The 18,644-nt window shown below is 30.6% G+C and overlaps 1 protein-coding gene across 22 annotated transcripts in view; it reads left to right on the top strand.

The window, feature by feature from the left end:
• The window catches only part of LOC107992684 (collagen alpha chain CG42342), a 194,021-nt gene that overhangs the window by 128,258 nt on the left and 47,119 nt on the right, over window positions 1-18,644 (top strand). Inside the window, exon 1 of one of the 22 annotated variants that reach the window (XM_062083214.1) lies at window positions 14,715-15,181. The exons of 20 other annotated variants lie outside the window; for them this stretch is intronic. In XM_062083214.1, the coding sequence (XP_061939198.1) occupies window positions 15,046-15,181 (136 nt within the window). In that variant the 5' untranslated portion in view covers window positions 14,715-15,045. Of the gene's footprint in view, window positions 1-14,714; window positions 15,182-18,644 lie in introns of those variants that run through there. One more of the 22 variants, XM_062083215.1, reaches the window with a different exon arrangement.

The following is an 18,644-nucleotide window of genomic DNA, read 5'->3' as shown; positions in this document are numbered from 1 at the left end:
AATGGTGGTCCAAGATGATTTTTAATTTAATTCGAGAAAGTTTGAGTTTGAAAAATATTTCTTTTAAAAACGATAAAAATTTTGCTCGCACATAACCATTTATCGATTGGAAGTTAGTCTAATTTCGATCTCGTATACCGAAACATTTTTTAATTTGTTTATTACTTGCAGAATAATAATTGAACAATTGGATCTCATTAGACTAGAAAAATTACTTAACGTGTAATTGGAAATTTATGCATTATTTAAACATGCAGAAATTTATTTGGAACGCACACGTGATATGCGAAATTACAATTTCAAATTCTAATCTACATATTATGATAATTGAAGAGAATCAAATCTTCGTTTCAGTTTCCATCTTTTTTTTTTTTTTGTAATTCTGTTCAACAAATTTTTAATCTGCATAAATATTTCCAGTCTAATAATCGCCATAGATTTTATGTGCATAAATTTTAAGGAATTATATACAAGGAAAATTCACATATATATTCGAAGCGTAAGATAGGAAAATCTCGTGGAGAAAAAAAATCTACAATCCGCTATAAACACTGATAACACAAAATTTTAAACGAAAAATTTACCACGCAACAATATTTCCCGGGTTAATAAATCTTGGTGGAAAGTAAAAGCTTAGAGCCCCTCCTGTCCCCCCCGCCTCAACCAAATCTAGTTCATAAATATAAACAAGCGAGGCACGGTGTGTTGTATCCCCGCCTATGAAATTTATCGCGTTAATTTTCACCCAAGTGCACACGCAGCGCAAAATTTTTAAAATCGTCCCTCCTTCGTAAACAAAGGCGTTATTACAGAAGAATTTTATCCCAGATTTCTCAGCTCGGCTTTAATTATGCATCATCCTGTATTAAATTAATCCATATCTCGTTATAAAAACCGGAGCGGGAGAAATTTATGCCTGTTCCATTTTATTGATTAATTATTCCAATTATTAATTATCGACCGAACGTTATTATTTAAACGTTAGAGAGTAACAAAATGAATTTGTAATATTTTTATATCAAATAAAAAAATTATTTAAATTCTACGATAGAAAACGGAAATCTTTAAAGTGTACATAAAGAAGACTTAATTTTCGATATGTATTATATATAATTTATAAGAAACTTGGATCAAGTTTGTGCTTGATAATAATATCGACGTATTAAAAAGAACTTTCTCAACTTTCCATTGCGTGTGTTAGAAATTATGTTGTAACGAGTTTCAATTTTCAAGTTTCCACGTATAAACAACTCCGTCGATTGACGAAACCGAAGCGTCAACAACGCTCTCGCGTACGTTATCATATTCTCTCGATACGTGCGGATCGAAACGAGGCCTGACGTAACGTTTCCAATGAATTTTATTAATCCCTCCGGTTCACGGAACATAATAACACGAGACCCGTTATTAACGCGATACACAATTCTCGTTCGAGGTGACAACAACAACGGTACGATGACTTACGTATCAAGTAAGTATCGGATACGATTGTCGAGACTGGATCGAAGGAACGAGGACGGAACAAGGGACAAATTGAATAATCGTGAGGAGAAAGGAGAATTCTGGAATAAGAAAACGAATGATAATTTGTATACAAGAATAATCTCAATCGTCATCTTTTTCGTTTCGTTTTTTTTTTTCTATTTTTCTTCTGATGATTTATATTCTAAGTCAATCGTTGATTTATTATCGGTAAAATGCAAATTTGTTCTGTTTTTAATAGAAAATGAAATTTTGTTGGAAGGAATTCAAATTCTTCGATCTTTTGCTCGAAGAAAAAAACTCGAAATATGATTTCAAAAAGGATTTAGTGAGACGACATTTAATTTTTGAATTTTTTTAGAAATAATGAAATGAATGATACTTTCTGCTTAACGAATCAGTTAAAAATTCATTTAATTCTTTGCCTTGTGATTTATTTCACTCTTATATACTAAATTAACAATTAAAATAAAAAGAATCTGATTACAACGCAAAAATAAAATTATCATCATAAATTTCATTTTTCGAAATAAAATTTACAAAAAATTTCGATTCTAATAAAACAATAATTAAATTGGTCACATTAAATCCTGTTTTCTTTTATATTTCTTTTTTTGTTTTTCCTCCGCTTAATAAACGTATCTACCAAACCACTCGGTTCATCCTTCTCACGGATCGAAGAGAACCCGAGACCAAAGTCGACTCAGACGCATAAATACTCTTTCCACCTTTCTTCTATCTACACCTTTCTCGCTCTTCCCCGTTTCAACCTTTGCTCTCTATCTCATTCGACTTTATTTCCTCGACCGTATACACTATTGTTCATAAGTATCCCTGCTCTTTCGGTACAACCAAGTAACTTTGGCCCGTTAAAAAACACGATGTTCGATGAATCTTTAACTCTTTCTTTTGAATCAATTAAAAATAGGAATCGAGTTTAATTTTAATCTCTTAAAGTCCAGAAATCAAATATTAATAAAATTCTCTATAAAATTTAATAACAAATATTTTATTACTTATTTTTCATAAATATATTTGTCTTTAATAACTTTCACGATATTCATTTTCCCTTGATTCCAAAGAAATTTATCTCAACATTGTATTGCGATAATATAATTTTGTTCGGTTCGACTTTTCTAGATAAAGGACAGAAATTTGATCGTAAAAAAGAAACGTATAGATCTGCATACTGAAAAATTACTGCAATTTCTTAAATACCATAACTGTAATAATACAATTTCGAACCATTCCACATCGAATCGACATCGAACGTAACGATTCATTCCTAAACCGAGTCAAGATCCACCCTTAACAAAAAACCCTATTGCTTTACTTTTGAACCATAGTGTACCTCTCTTCCTCGTCCACGTGTAACTTCACACCCTCCCCACCCACTCTCCCTCCCTGTTCCTCTTCCTGCGGAAGGAGGGGGAGGAGGACTAGTATCGCTATAAACGCGAGGCGCTCTTTTATCTCTGCAACTCGTCGCAAACAAACCACCTCCTCCCGATTCGAGGAACGAAAGCACCGTGTTCCGGTTAAACGGTATTACGAGGCCGGCGCTGCGTTCCCAGATGGTGGCGCGCTCTCGCGCCCGGATGGATACGTCTAATTGGGTTCAATGTCGTTCGAAAGAAATCCGGGGATTATATGAGCCGTGAACACGCGGCGAACAATGGCGCGGGTATTCTTGGAATACGATCCCGCCGTCTCGCTAATATTTTCAATCTCTCGACGGGGAGTAATCTGAAAATTTATTATTAAATTTGGAAGGAGGGATATATTCTTGAGCATTTTCTCTCTTTTTTTTTTTGACAAATGGAGTATGGTAGGAGAGAAGATTTCTTTTTAATAAGGAAATAATAATTTAATCATGATTCTTTAAAATTAAGAATATATAAATGAATGGGATATTTTCAATCTAATCCTATTTATAATAAAAATGTACATTTACCAAAAGTTAATTCTTTAAAATAAAAAAATACAAAAAATTTTAAAATTGGAACGATTATGAAATATTTATCGTAACACGGTATATTTCATGCTAACGATTTTATCTCGAGTTTGCATTCGATTTAATAGGATATGACACGGAAATTATGATATAAAGGATAAAGTTTTGATGAAGTATGATCAGTAAAAAAAAGGTTCGAAACACGATATAAGTGATTATTAGACACGTATAATGAGACTTATAGTTTTTTCTTCCGATATACTACGTGCAATATGCAATGTGATACGAGCTCCTTATCGTCGAAGCACGCGTAACAAATATAATTGCAATATAAAATCAAATTTCGAGGAAATCTTATTAAAATATATAATAAATATAAAGGAAAATATTAATATTTCGCTATAAAGTTTTATATTACGGATGAGGAAAAAAAAAAAGAATATCAGATTCGAAATCGTTGGACATTGGAAATGGGAATATTTTTGAACAAAACTGTGGAAATAAAAATTGCAAATATTTATTAAAAATTATTTTCTTCCAGTATTACCAATATGTACAATTCATTCATAAAGTATTTCGTTAAAAAAATATATATATAACGATGCTTGAAAAAATATTTTTGTTTCTCCTCTCTCCGCTGAAAATGTAAAAATGTAAAATGCAATTTCACTTTTTTTTTTTTTTCATCACACATCAGAGTGAATATTACTGTTGAGATATTAATTTAACAAAAGAGATTTTAATTTAATAACAAATTTTATTGTTAAATGTGAATAAATATTTCGTATTTTCAAATGCATATTTTTTTCCTTAGCTTACGATTTTTAAGAAATATTATTGAAATTACATTTACAAATTTATAATTTCAAAAAGATGTTGAATTAATTAATTTCTACGCATAACGAATTCTATAAAACTTTTATCCTTTTATTCTTATCATCTTGCTCGTCGTTAAGAGAATCTAAGTTTTTCCAATGCGTTAATCAAGATTTTGCAATGAAAATCCGGCAACGTTTCAAATAATCCAAAGTTTTATAGCTTGTAATGCGATATTAAACTTGTATCGATAAAATAAATCTCTTGTATAGAAAAATAAAAAATAAATTGGCAAAAGACGGATTAACTTTGATATATGTAATTACTGTGCGTCGTGTGAAATGGATTTTATCTTTCAATTTGACGTAAAAAAAAAAATAATAATAATAATAAATCGAATTTTAAGAACAAACTAACGATCGAATTAACATTTCGTGTCATAAAACATTTATTTTAAGGAAAAATTAATTATTGCACTACATTACACATAAAATTTCTCTAAAGGAAAACATAAAAATTCATTAAAATAATAATAAAAATTATTTCTCATCTCAGACCAAAATTTTATAAAAATTCATCCAATTAATAAGAAACGAAGCATCACTGTTCAGAAACCAAACCTAACCTAACTTTAATTTAATGTGACAACACTTGCATTGTTTTAGATTCGAAACATTGATTAATACTTAAACATGATCAGTTACTTGACAATTAATATTACTTTTTAAACTAACTTAGTTTAACTTTTAGTTAATAAAGTTAAGAATATTTTTTTTTAATCCCTAACTCGTATACTCGAGTTGCTAATGCAGTGTAAAGAATTTAAATAATGGTATTTAAATGTTACGTTGGAAAATGAGATAAGGACAATAATGAGGATCATAAATTGTATAAAAAAATTTCTACGAAGGTTGTGTAATGCATAATACATATATATAGGTGTATCAGGGATGCATAAGAAGCCAAGAATGTCGGGTTGGAAATTTTTCTTTGGATCTTGGGATCCAATATGGATCCCGAAAGTACCGTGTCGTAAGGATATCGGGATTCCCGAAATCTTCCACTATCCTCCGAATATTCCAGGATAAATATTATATACCTAATATAAAACGCATGGCTGGGATTCTCAAACCGTGAAGTGGTTGCGAATTCTACGTGTTATAAAAGACACTTTAATAAATCGTAGAAAATAAAATATGAAACGAATATAATTCATCAAATATGTATAATTTATATACGCGAAAGATAGATAAGATATATAAAGATGAAATTTTCATATTAAGAAAATTGTTTTTCTTTTTTTTTTTTCATAATTTTATTCACGAAGAAGAGATAGCTGATAGTAGTTATTTTTGAAGAAGGAGAAAATAGATATAAAATTTTGGTAAGTTTTGTTGTTATAATACAAATAAAAATTACTTGCAATATTTTTATATCACTAAAATCTTACGTACAATGTGTATAAAAACTACTTTCTAAGGATCATCACAGCGAGTTATAAAAATATCCTTTCAATTATTGAATTCAAACAATTGCTATTTTTCTTTTTCTTTCTATTTTTTTTTTTTTTTTTAGAATAAAAGTTTCAAAATCCTTCTGAATGAAAAAGTACGATATATGGATTAAGCTTTTAATCGATATTTCATCACGATATAACAATTCGGTGCAAAAATCGAGAGATTAAAATAAAGTATTATCGAAGAAAGTATTCTTGGTTACTAGTTTTTATACGAATTATTAAAAATAATAATAATAATAATAAAATATACATTTATAAATTTTAAAGATTGTAAAAAATTTTTTAAATTTCCATTTGATATGAATGAATCAATTCTATCAAATTTCGATTCGATTCGGGTCAGTCGTACCAGTCGAAATACGATATGTTATATACCATATGCACAATATTTCGGAAATTCTGATATTCTGGTTGTCGCATGATGCATTCAGGGTTATCATTCGACCATCCATATATCGAGTACACATATACATGTATGTATATGAAAATGTGATGATTTTCGAGTTATTTTGTTTTATATTGTTTTATACGATAGAAGTTTCATTTCCGTTCTATACGATGGTAAAAAAAAAGAGATAAAGCTTTTTCTGCTTCGTAGTTATTTTTTTTTTGTTTCCAATAAAAAATAAATATAATAGTTTAGAAGAGAAATAGAAGATTTATCTATTTATCATTTTTTTTTTTAACTCTTAAATTTTAGAAATTCGTAAGAATCTCTGCATTAGATTAATAATAATTTGGATATTCTACGAATCGCCTAGGGATATTTTTTACTCAAGCTCAAGATAGTAATTTTTTTATTTTTTCCTTTCTTTAAGTTTATACGAGCTTTGAAAATTTTCCAAAATCCACGAACTTTAAAAATTTCACGAAACTGTGAATGAGAATTTCTTTTAACGATTCCAAAGCGTATATAAATTATCCGAATTGATGCAGTTTCCGAACGTAAACGCGCATGCGCAACGTATTTCAAACGGGCACAACACGCGCGGACGAAATAATCGACTTATCGAGGCACCCGCGACATTCATCCTTTGTCGTCGAATTTGCTCCGCTCGAGTTCCAACATTTCCTCCGCTGTGTAACTTAATCGCGGCACCGAGCGCGCCTGTAATCCAACATCGGTGTAATCGGCGGGATCCTCGAGTGACAACGAGTCCTCCTCCCCCTCCAATCCACCGCCAGTCCGCCCGAGGTGTGAATCTCGCGAGAAATAAAACGACTGCGATAAAAAAAGAGGGGGGAGGCGTAGAGAGAGAGAGAAATAGAAAAAAAGGAACACGCGAAACACGTGGGCGATCCTCGAAGCGCCTACGTGATTCCGTGGAATTCTGTCCGCCTTTTGTAAACAAGGGAAGAAGGACAGGGATAAAGTCGACAGGAGTGGACACAGCCATTCTAGAACTGCTCGTGTCTCGAGTACGCTTTGGACGTACTCGCGTGCAACGAGATGTATATTGTACTTATGTATTATTGCGTATAGCGGGTTTCAGAAAGGAGAAGTGTTTTGATTATGTACAGGTATGGTTTGGAAGAAGGACGAGTTAATTGGATATCAATGATGGGTGGAATTTAATAAGGAATAAAGTTACTTTCGATGGTTTGTTGTTGAAAATATTAATAATAATTGGAAATAATCGAAACGGTCGAGATTATAGGAAAAAAGGATCGATGTGACGTACTTTGTTCGAATTTTTAACTTTGTCAGTGCTCAACTTTTCGCGATGTTGGATCAAAGTGGAAGAATTTGGTGAAACTTTATCATTGTTGAGAATTTTTTCGAAATTTTACCAATTTTGTAGAATTTATGAGTTTTTAATAGTAAGTTTAGCATCTTGAGAATTTTACAAGTTTTACAAGAATTTTAGAAACTTATTTATGCAAAACTGGGAGGACGAAATTAAAAGTAAATTTTATGTGCATTAAAGAATGAAGAAAATGTATAAGTTTTATTTAATGTAGAGATATTTTAACATTTTTTAATATGTTTACATCCACTTTGATGTTAAACTATTTTTTTTATTAATTAAAAAGAATTATTATTTACTTTATATCTATTTCGATATTGTTTGTTATCATATATACAGAAGAAACGAAGATATTTAATCAGCAATGAAATCAGTTGTATCCATTATCGACATTCTACTTTATACAATTTTTTAATTTTAGTTTATTCGTATTATACGTATATACAATTTTTTATTTTTCTTGTTTAAACAAGTATTTAATTTGAAGAAGAGAAAACAAAAATACTTTTCAAATAATGAATCGAATCCGGCTAATTTTCGATTGAATATAAAAATATTTAAAATTTTATATATATATATATAATTTCAAATAATTTAAATTAAATTGAAAAATTTATAATCAATAGTTTATCAAACAAATATTTTATAATTTAATTTTATTTAATATTTCCATACATAATTTCCACAGAAACTTTATTTTGCCCTTTAGAATGAAACTTTTAAAAATGTTTCACGAATATTTTGCATGTTCATAATTGTTGATAATAAGTAATTACAAAAATTTGTTATAATAATAAATTTTTATTCCAGGTGCAAAAATAAACGGAATTTATGTAAAATTCAATTTCTTTATTTCTATTAGAAATATTAAAAAACTACGTTTACGTGCAAAAAAATTTGAGGATCAATGAGTTCTCCTTCAAAGATTTTATCTCGAAACTTTCGCTTCTTAAAAGAATAGAATCAAAAAAAAAAAAAAAAAAAAAGGTCATTTATAGCCAAGTTTATACAAGCACCAACGAAGAATTCTTGTTGGAAATTTTCAAGATCTCGATACTAAGAGCAAACATTCGAGATATTAAACGTCCCGTCACTTGGTTTTAATTATAATCCAGAGGAGTAAAAAGTTGATGATAATTCCGATAGCAAAAAGCGCAATATGTATATTAGAAAGTATTCCATTGAAAGTTGTGAACACGCACGTTTAATCCGCTTTGAGCCAGTACATTGTATCGACCTAATTAATTTTTTTTATTAAATTCCTTTGAAGAACGAATTTGCTTAAGTGCTAATAAACTGATATTAAACTGCAGACGAACGAAAATCACACAAATTTTACATATCGTTAACGTTTTACACATAATCGTATAAATAGTAGCTAGTTAATGTGGAACAAGAGAAACTTTTTTATCAATCTCCTTTATACTTCCTAAAATAAATATAATTCTTTTTTCACGTAATTATATTTGTTACAAATCAAGTATTTTCACTAATTAACTTAATAAAAAAATATACATCCTGTTTAATAAATTATGTTCAATTATACATATTTATTATCTATCTTCTACAGCTATATTTCCACCGATAGTGAAACTTTAAATACATTAAAAAAAAGAAATCGAGGCAAAGTAAAAATATCAAAAATATCGAGTACGGTAAACCAATGTAAGTAAATACCATGTTTAAAATAATATCTTGTCTGATCTTCGTAGCACGAGATACACGGATAACAACTGGCCAATATATAATTTCATATACACGTGCAATTACCATCTTTGCATAACGAGCACAGAGTTTCGAGACTTGGCTTCGACTTATCGAGGAAGAAGAGAGATAAAATCAAGAGACAGGAAGAGAAACAAGGAAGATGGAAAGGAGAACTACTTACGTGACTTCTTATTGTATCTCGTTTCCCTTCGCCGCGTGCGGTCCTAGGGACCTCCCGCTGAGAGAATCGAGTCTCGAGCTTAGAATCGGACCAGAAGGCCCTGGATCCCGTCCCTGGGATTACAACTTACGACTTATAATCCCCGTTCCACGTGAATTAATCGGGAATAGCGAGCATGAGTGTGCGTATCGAGCATTGATCTCAGACATGTCGATTGTCGTCCAATTTTTGTCGTTCACGAAATAAAGAGGTGAGATTTTACTGGTCGCAACTCGAAGGATTTTTGTTAAAATAAATAATCAAACCGTTGATATCTGTAAAGTATGAGGTTAGTGTTTTAACTTAACACGTTCAATATGGCGGTTGAAGTCGAAGGAGGTTCCCTCTGGCGGATAGATTCTCGATAAGTAGAGAGAACACTTGTTGTGAAGCAACGAAAAAATGGAACGAGATCCTGAATTGGCTGTGCACACTGATAACGTATCAAATGTGAAAGGTGGATACGTGGAAAACTTTTTTGATTTTCATATTTTCGAGAAAAGTTCATGATGACGTGATCTACGCGTCAAAGAATGGAATATGGAATATGGGAAATCTCCATAACGTGTTAAAAGAGAAACTATGTTGTTGAAAAAAAAAGGAATAAGTTATAAAGAATATTTTAATTAAAGAAATTAAGTCATATTAATTTCAGTGGCTTCCAATTTTTATAAGATAAAAATTTTATTTATTCGAATTTCACTTCCTCTTTTTTCGATGCGCCATTTTATTTTATTCCTTTTAGAATGACTTTGCCAATATTGGCTCATTTCAGAATCCTCTCGAGGATGAGATTGGTCTTTTAAGACAAAGTCCATAGTCAAACAACATTATGAAATTTAATATAAAAAGAATTCGAATAATTCGATTCAACGTTGGGTAAAGGGATATCAAAGGATTGGTAATGTTTCCACGGTGAAGAGAAGCGAGAAGATCTCGCGGGGAAGATGTTGTTGGTCGAGGAAGTATATTGTCGGATATAAAAATCAACTATTCTTTGCGGTTATCTGTTTCGAAGGTTATTCATAAACCGTCTTTATATCTATCCTTTGTGCCTACAAAGTGGAGATTATGCAGGGCTTAAAGCCAGATGAAAGGCGCCCATGTTAAACTCGTTTTTAGCATTCTGCAGTATTGATTCTACGGTTAATAAAATAAAGCGCCTTATTTCATTATTTTTGGTTACGAGAATTTTAATATTAAAAATTAAGTATCGTTACGAAAAACTACAAAGATGATTTAAAACACGATGTGTTCACTTTTTTTTTCGTTGTTAAAAATATGAAAGATTGAAAAAATTGTGAAGTAAAGAATATTTAGGCTATTATTTAATTAACGAAATATAAAATTAAAGATTTTTTTATTTTCCATGTTAGGAAGAAGAAATAAAGCGATATTCTAGATCCTTAATATTTTTTTCTAACTTTATTCAAAGACTAAAAGAATTTCACGATTAACTGCCATTATACAAAACATATCGAGTTGCCTCGTAAATTAAATAACACGCATTTATTATTATAAATCGAAACTATTAATCCTTGAAACATTAATGTTCAAAGCATTACGTTAATCTACCACGAATGACTCCTTCGATAAGTGGCTGCTCTCCTCCATACATACAGAGTAGGAATCGCAACGTGTTCCATTATTATAACCGCATAACAATTATCGCATACCCGATAACTTGGCTAAATTAGTCGAAAAGCGATTGACCCACGCGCTTTCTGTTTATCTATCGAGCTTTAAAACAAATGAAACTCAACTTGCCGAGACCGCCATTGGCAATTATGCAATGACCACTGCCTGGGACACGCATTATGTCCCCGTAATTGCGGGTTTGTCGTTATCAGGATGATACATTCGGTAGTGGCCGCCGATGTTATCGTTACACACAGCACAGTCCTCCGGGAATTCGTTAATTCCCTCTTACCGCGATGCAACGTGTCGCTCGAGTGAATTGGCTACGCTACTGCGATTCGTTTCGCCTTTGTAAAACCCGTTTCACAACCATCGACTTTTCTACCATTTCTTTCGCAACGAAAAATTTTTAAAATTAACAAAGTAGTAAAAATTGATTATTTATAGATTCAATTCTTACAATTTGTATTCATTTCATTGAAAACTAACGCGAATTCTAACGAATCGGTTTTCATATAAAATCGCCCGAATATTCAAGCAACGCAAGATAAGTAGCAGATGAATAGCGCGATGATTGGTCAGAATAATCTAACCAAGAAATCTCTAGTGTGAAACTGGATTAAAGTCGGGCCGCGATGCCCCCTGGTGCCGGAATCGAGGACCACACACGCATGCGCGTTAAAACTCGTCCCGTGGAACGTCAGAAACCTAGTATTCTTACATCTTCCTTCGATAAACCGCTTAATGGACGTATTATACGGCGGATGTCCGCACGAGAGAAACGGTAGCAGCAGGTGATATCGAGTGTTAAGTTTGCTTGTTGTCTGCAACTTTTCTGTTGCGTTAATAGTTAATAAATTGTGGAAACCAATCCATGCAAAATGAAACAGTCGATTATTGCTAGGTTATGAAAGTTTAATTTACGCGTAATTTGCGTGTAAAATACGAGTGTAAAGAAATTTACAAAACGCACAATGCACGTGATATTTCAATTTTTATTTCGCATTAAACAAAACGAACGAATGAGAAAAGATTTTATTTTGAAAAATAGGTTAATAAGAATTGATAAGATCGGATAGGATTGTATTTAATTATCGAGTCCATCAGGAATCATTTGAGAGGCTTGAAAAGATTTAAGTTAATCGTCTGAATTCAAGTGGGTTGAAGGGCAAATAAACCGTTCAAATATCCAAGCAGTTAAAATGATTCAAATAGGTCGGATTTTTTCAAGCTGGTTTGAATAATCAAGCTGTTCGAGGTATTACATGGGTGATCAAGTAAGTACTCGACCCAGTTTGAAAAACCAAGTTTTATTTGATTTGATCTTCAACCACTTCAATAACGTAAATACATTTTCCGGATTCCGTAAAAATTATACCTTAAGGATTCTCGTTTAAGAGGCAAATCTCCCACTCTTTACGAACAATCTTGATTTTTCGAATTTTTATTTCCCTTTACTTTCGAACCATCTGTCATGATTGACAATTGTGTTAATATTATAATAATATTACGTATTATAATTAAATTATTAATTGTTTTAAAAATTAACCGATATTTTTTTACTTTTTATCATCTATTTTTCATACTCAAGAACATAAAATCTCATAGAAAATTTTGTCATAAATATTACTTTTTCAATTTCAAATAATATTAAAAAATACGATGAATTAATTTTTCAATAAAACAAACAAATATGATATTTATTTTATTTAACTTTCATAAATATGTAACGATGCAAACATTTATTAAATATCATAATAATTATTATTTAAAAATTCTTTATTTAATTTTTACAACTCGATAAATTTTTAATACGATATATTGAATATTGCAATAATAACTTTTTAAAGATCCATTAAATTTCCTTATTCATTTTAATATCGTCTTCATTTAACAACTTTTGATAGATTCTTAATATTCACGTATCTCTTAAACAGGCTCGCATTTACTAGAAAGTTAAACCGTCGAATATTAAAGGAACTCGAAACGAAAATTTTAAAGTATAATTGAGTTAATAACTATACAATGAAGATATAATCATGCCTATGCACGTACAAGTTCTGCACCTCTAAAATTCCTAATCAAACTTTCTCCCAAGAGGTCTGGAAACTTGTTAGTTCCAAAGCAGCGCATAACAAATTGGCGTTGCGTGCTTTCTTAGAGACGTTTATCTAAGTACGATAAATAGAATAATACGACGTTTTAAATTTCTTCTGGCATTAAAAATAATTTAACCTAAGTTTAAGTTCAATCTCCATAAAATTTTCCAATCGATTTTTTACATTTCACGCGATGAAACGTAATTTAATTTTAATTCGAAATGATTAATTTTAAAGCACGTATAAAAAAAAAACGTATGCAGATACGATCTGTACACCCCAATTCACAATCAGAACGTTTATTAGCCTCGCGATAATTGGTCTGGATTATTGAAAAATCGATTGAAATGTAATTATTCTTCGATCTTTTTGTAACGAATATTCCTTTTATCTTTTTTTTCTCATAATTTATAATAAGTTAAATATAGAATAAAGAGATATATTTTCAATGGAATAGATATATCTTCGGCCAGTAGATATAATAGTTGCAGAAACACTGCTTTTATTGTACACCAGTGGATTATTCTCAGTGCACGTACTATTACATCACTGCAATCCTCCGATTTAAATCCGATCGTACATTCTGAATTGAATTAGAAGCGAATAACTACTTGAAACGAATAATTACTTTTATCAAAATGTGTATTTATTAAGTAGATATAAATCAGATGTGCAAAATTCATAATTCTCAAATGTAAAAATGTAATACACGAGCTTAGAGATTTCTATCATATTCCAAATATTATTCCAATATAATATTCTTATAAATTATTTTAACATTGAAAAAAAAGAGATGGAACAAATTCTCGTTAACTCACAGTTATTTTAACTCGTTTGTTAATGTCTATATATATATATATAAATTCTCAACAGAAGTTATCAATCACAGTTAAACAAATCCAAAGCTTTGCCACCAACTGCTTAAACTAACGAAGGATTATCGATATTAATTCAAGCACAACTTCAGAGAGAATTCTCGAGAGAGGAGGAGGCAAGGTATTATCTTCGAAGGTATCTCCTTAAGTCTTCAAACACAATATTGAATCAATTTAACATACTGCTCGAACCAGCAATTTTACTTTATATACGATTTTAACGAGGGCAGGGCGCGTATCCGGGAGAAAAAGAAGTGGAGAAGTGCTTAACCCAGAATGGTATCTATCCTGAACTCGAAAGAAGTTGGAAGCTTCAAAAGGGTTGCAAAAGGATTGAAAAAAGGATCGAAGACGATTGCGCTTTACGAATGGTCGTTAGAGTCTGGGTCAAAAAGGGAATAGGACGGTTTAAGTATCATTGATCTTATCGGGATTTGGGTTAGATATCCAGAGAAATTTTAACCACAGATCGAGAGCAATGTATTTTCCTGGAATTGACATTTTATCGAATAACATTTTATTTAGTTGAGATGCTCTAATAAAAATTATTTTTCACAGGTGTTATGTAAATTATTGAGAAAAGTCCATAATCAAATCTCATTTTCACATTTTGTATGTAAAAATTGTATCGATATATTATCATCATAAATTTCAAAAGTTTCTTTTTAAACCTTTTTATAAATTTTTGCAAACAGGAGGGAGTAATTTTCGCAGCTTTAAAATTTATTAACCAAAAATTGAAAATTGAATATTTTTTTCTAAATGTTAGATGTCGAAACAATTACAAGTAAATAATTTTGATCCGCACGATTCCAAGAATATCGACAAACTACACCCTGGTTCCCTGGGTGGTTCGAAGCACATTCGAGGACGAGGAATGATTCAGAGAAAGGGCCCTCTACCTACCGGATAGAGAAGCCATGCACGAATGAACAAGAATCAGGAAGAAGGAGGAGAAAGAGGAAAGGAGCATCGTCCCTCATAAAAATGAGCACGAAACACTGCCGAGGATGCAGGCTAGGATCAAGGAGTACCGATTACGTATCTCAATCATGGGAAACTACCGAGGCTGGAATCAGAGCTGGGCCCCAATATAACCGTTGCTGGCCCGCGGCCGCAACATGTGAGGTCCTCGGCTACCTTGCCTCCTGCTCCCCCTTCCTCTGCTCCGTTTTACCGTGTGCCATCCCCATTTGCTTCTTCACCGCTTTGCTATGGATGCGCCAGTGGTTCTCAATACATTAGTCCCAAATTAGATTTTTGCCCAGCAAAACAATGGTAAGAGTAACGATATAGAGTTTCTCTTGTTGCTATTTCTTCATTATTTTGTTTCTTTATTGCTGATTCTTAATCTTTGAGTCATGTTTATATATATATAAGCGTTTTAATAGATATCACCTCTTATTTTTGTTTGCTTTAATTCTATAAATGTTCCAGTGACTGGCAATAATGTTAAGAATAATATCAAGTTTCTTTATTGTTTCCTCATGATAGTGATTCATAATTTATAACAAGCATTTCATGTTTATCATTTTTAATTAAATGATATTGCTTCCTGCTTTGATCCTATATTTTGTCAGTGGTTCTCAATATATTAGTTTCAAATGTAGATTTTTGGCCAGCAAAACAATGGTAAGAGTAACGATATAGAGTTTCTCTTGTTGCTATTTCTTCATTATTTTGTTTCTTTATTGCTGATTCTTAATCTTTGAGTCATGTTTATATATATATATATAAGCGTTTTAATAGATATCACCTCTTACTTTTGTTTGCTTTAATTCTATAAATTCTATAATCCAGTGACTGGCAATAATGTTAAGAATAATATCAATATAGGATTATACCTCTCTTGTTTCTTATCATTTTGTTTCTTTATTGTTTCCTCATGACGGTGATTCATAATTTATAATAAGCATTTCATGTTTATCATTTTTAGTTAAATGATATTGCTTCCTGCTTTGATCCTATGGGTTTGTCAGTGGTTCTCAATATATTAGTTTCAAATGTAGATTTTTGGCCAGTGACTAGCAATAATGTTAAGAATAATAACAATATAGGATTCAGAGATAAGCTCTCTTGCCTAGTCTTCATAATTTTGTTTTTTTTATTGTCTGTCATTATGATTTTTAATCTGTGAATCATAATTTATAAAAAAACCGTTTTTTTCATTTTTTAATTAAATAAATACATCAATCCCAAATAATATAGATTTTTGACCAATGAGTAATAATAATGTTAAGAATAATAACAATATTTGTTTGCTTCCTTATTTTAATTCTACGAATGTGAGTTTTGGTTAATAACTGGCAAGAATGTCGATAAGTAAATAAAAATAATAATATAGATTTATAAATTCGACTCGTAAAGAGCGATGATAAAATATAATTCGAGACAGAATTCGATTGTTCCAAATAACAATGGGATTTTATTAAAACCCTCTACTACTAAACCTTGCCTTGTTCTTCGTTATTTTGTTTCTATATCGTTGCCAGTGATTCGCAATTCAAAAGGGAGTCTCGCCATTGAGAATTGCCATTTTTACCTAAATGAATATTGCATTTCTTTGTCTCATCTAATCTTTGCTTCTCTACTGTGACTCTTCAGTGATTCTCAATCCGTGTGAAGCGATAATTATAATTAATTATAATTTTGTATTAAAGAAATTTATAATTCGAGAAAAACTTAATAATTTTCAATTCAACCAGAATTTCGTCGATATTGAACAAGTGATTAAAGTGAAGTGATATATGTATATAATATATACACGTTTAGCAATGCAAACGAAACTTCTGTTCATGAATATTACCAGATTCGATAGTCTTGTAACGAATATGATAATTAGTTCAAGTTATCACTGGTATGATTAATCAGTCAGAATTTCATATTCGTGTAAAAGTAATAATTGATATATTAAGAAAGAAAGTTTATATTTATTAAAAATATATATTTGTAATAATAACTTAATAATAAATTAAACATTATGTTCAAAACTTTGAAAAAAAATGTAATTTTAAACGATTTGTTTTAAATAAATTAAAAATTTGTGCGTGTAATTTTGTAAATTTTAAATAAAATTAATTTGAAAAAAATCCACGCGAAAATAAATAATTAAAGATTGCATTGACGTAGTATTTATATGCGCGTGTAATTATATAATAATATGTCATAATTTCAACAGCTCGTGAAAGTTATAACATGACAACTTTCTGTGTACCACTATGTGTTTTACAAATATTTTTAAATGTGCAACCTATCAAATTTCTTGTAAAATTGATAGATGTGATCATTAATCATTTAGCCACTGCATGATCGATTCGATCATTAATTATTCCCTTTTTTCGTGTATATCTGATCGATTTAATTGTTACATAACATTATCTATAAATATCATTATTATTAAAAAATTTTAAATATCACAATTTCAAAATTTATTATAAAATTTAGAAAAAATGGCATAGATGTACAATTTATAATATTTAATAAATTTATGCAATGCAATTATTTAAACAAAAAAAATATAAACGTCTATTGATCTGTGCAATGAAAAACGACAATTGCTCTTCTGGGACAATTTTAAAGCAAACATGAAATACGATCGTGTTTGTCGTTTAAATCCCCAACTATTCTTTCGTCGTAATAACGTATCGTCGAATAATTTCACTAAAAAATTAATATTCCTCGAATTTTAAAATAAATTTCTAAAGCACAGAGATAACATCGAATATATTAATTATCCTCACGTAATTTGTAAAAGTTCCATGATATTTTAAAAAACTTCAAAAAATTTTAATAATCAATATAATAATAATTTCAAATATGAAATTTGACACAAGACAATCTCTCTTTTGGAATGAAGAAAAAAAAAACTTGCAAGTTTTCATTTCTACCACGATTTCCCTCAAATATAATTAATTTTCGATCTCGATCGAATAGAGATTTCTATTCTATCTCACCGAATAGATCGATAGAATTACGGAATACACTATGGTAGAATCTCAATTCTGCGAAATCGGATCATCTGGCTTAACTCGATTACCATTTTGCGCCAAGAAATACTGTCGTTTCGAATGGGACGAGGAGAAAACTGTTTTTCTTCTTGTTGTAATACTAAAATATTAAAATTGCATAACATTATATAATACTTGACAAAAATTATTAAAATTTGTTAATACATTTTTACACGATATTAATTAAAAAACTATTTTCAACTTACGAGCCATCTTTATAAGATCATCGTCACTAAGAATATTCATTTTAAAAATCGTCCTTCGTACGTTATTTGTTCACTCGTTTTCAGATAAGCTCAGACCCATTACTACCACCCATCCTATTCATCAAAACTAAGAAACACACTCTATACACTCTATTTCGTCCACTTTGGATGAAACGCATCTAGGATGAAAGCAAAAATCTTACGGCCGAATCGTCGCCAAAGTGTCTTAAATTTCTAAATCCATCTCTCCCTCTATCTCTCTCTCTCTCTTTTTCACAAACAAATCATTATAACGGAAAGCAAAAGCCCGGTCCATCCCATCCACGAGCGTCTAATCCAACGGATCCATCACGATCCAACGGACGACGATCCC

Source organism: Apis cerana, linkage group LG12 (genome assembly GCF_029169275.1).
Source record: "Apis cerana isolate GH-2021 linkage group LG12, AcerK_1.0, whole genome shotgun sequence".
In the NCBI taxonomy this organism is placed as follows: domain Eukaryota; kingdom Metazoa; phylum Arthropoda; class Insecta; order Hymenoptera; family Apidae; genus Apis; species Apis cerana.
Note: the sequence above shows the minus strand (reverse complement) of the source record. Positions and strands in the feature narration are given on the sequence as shown.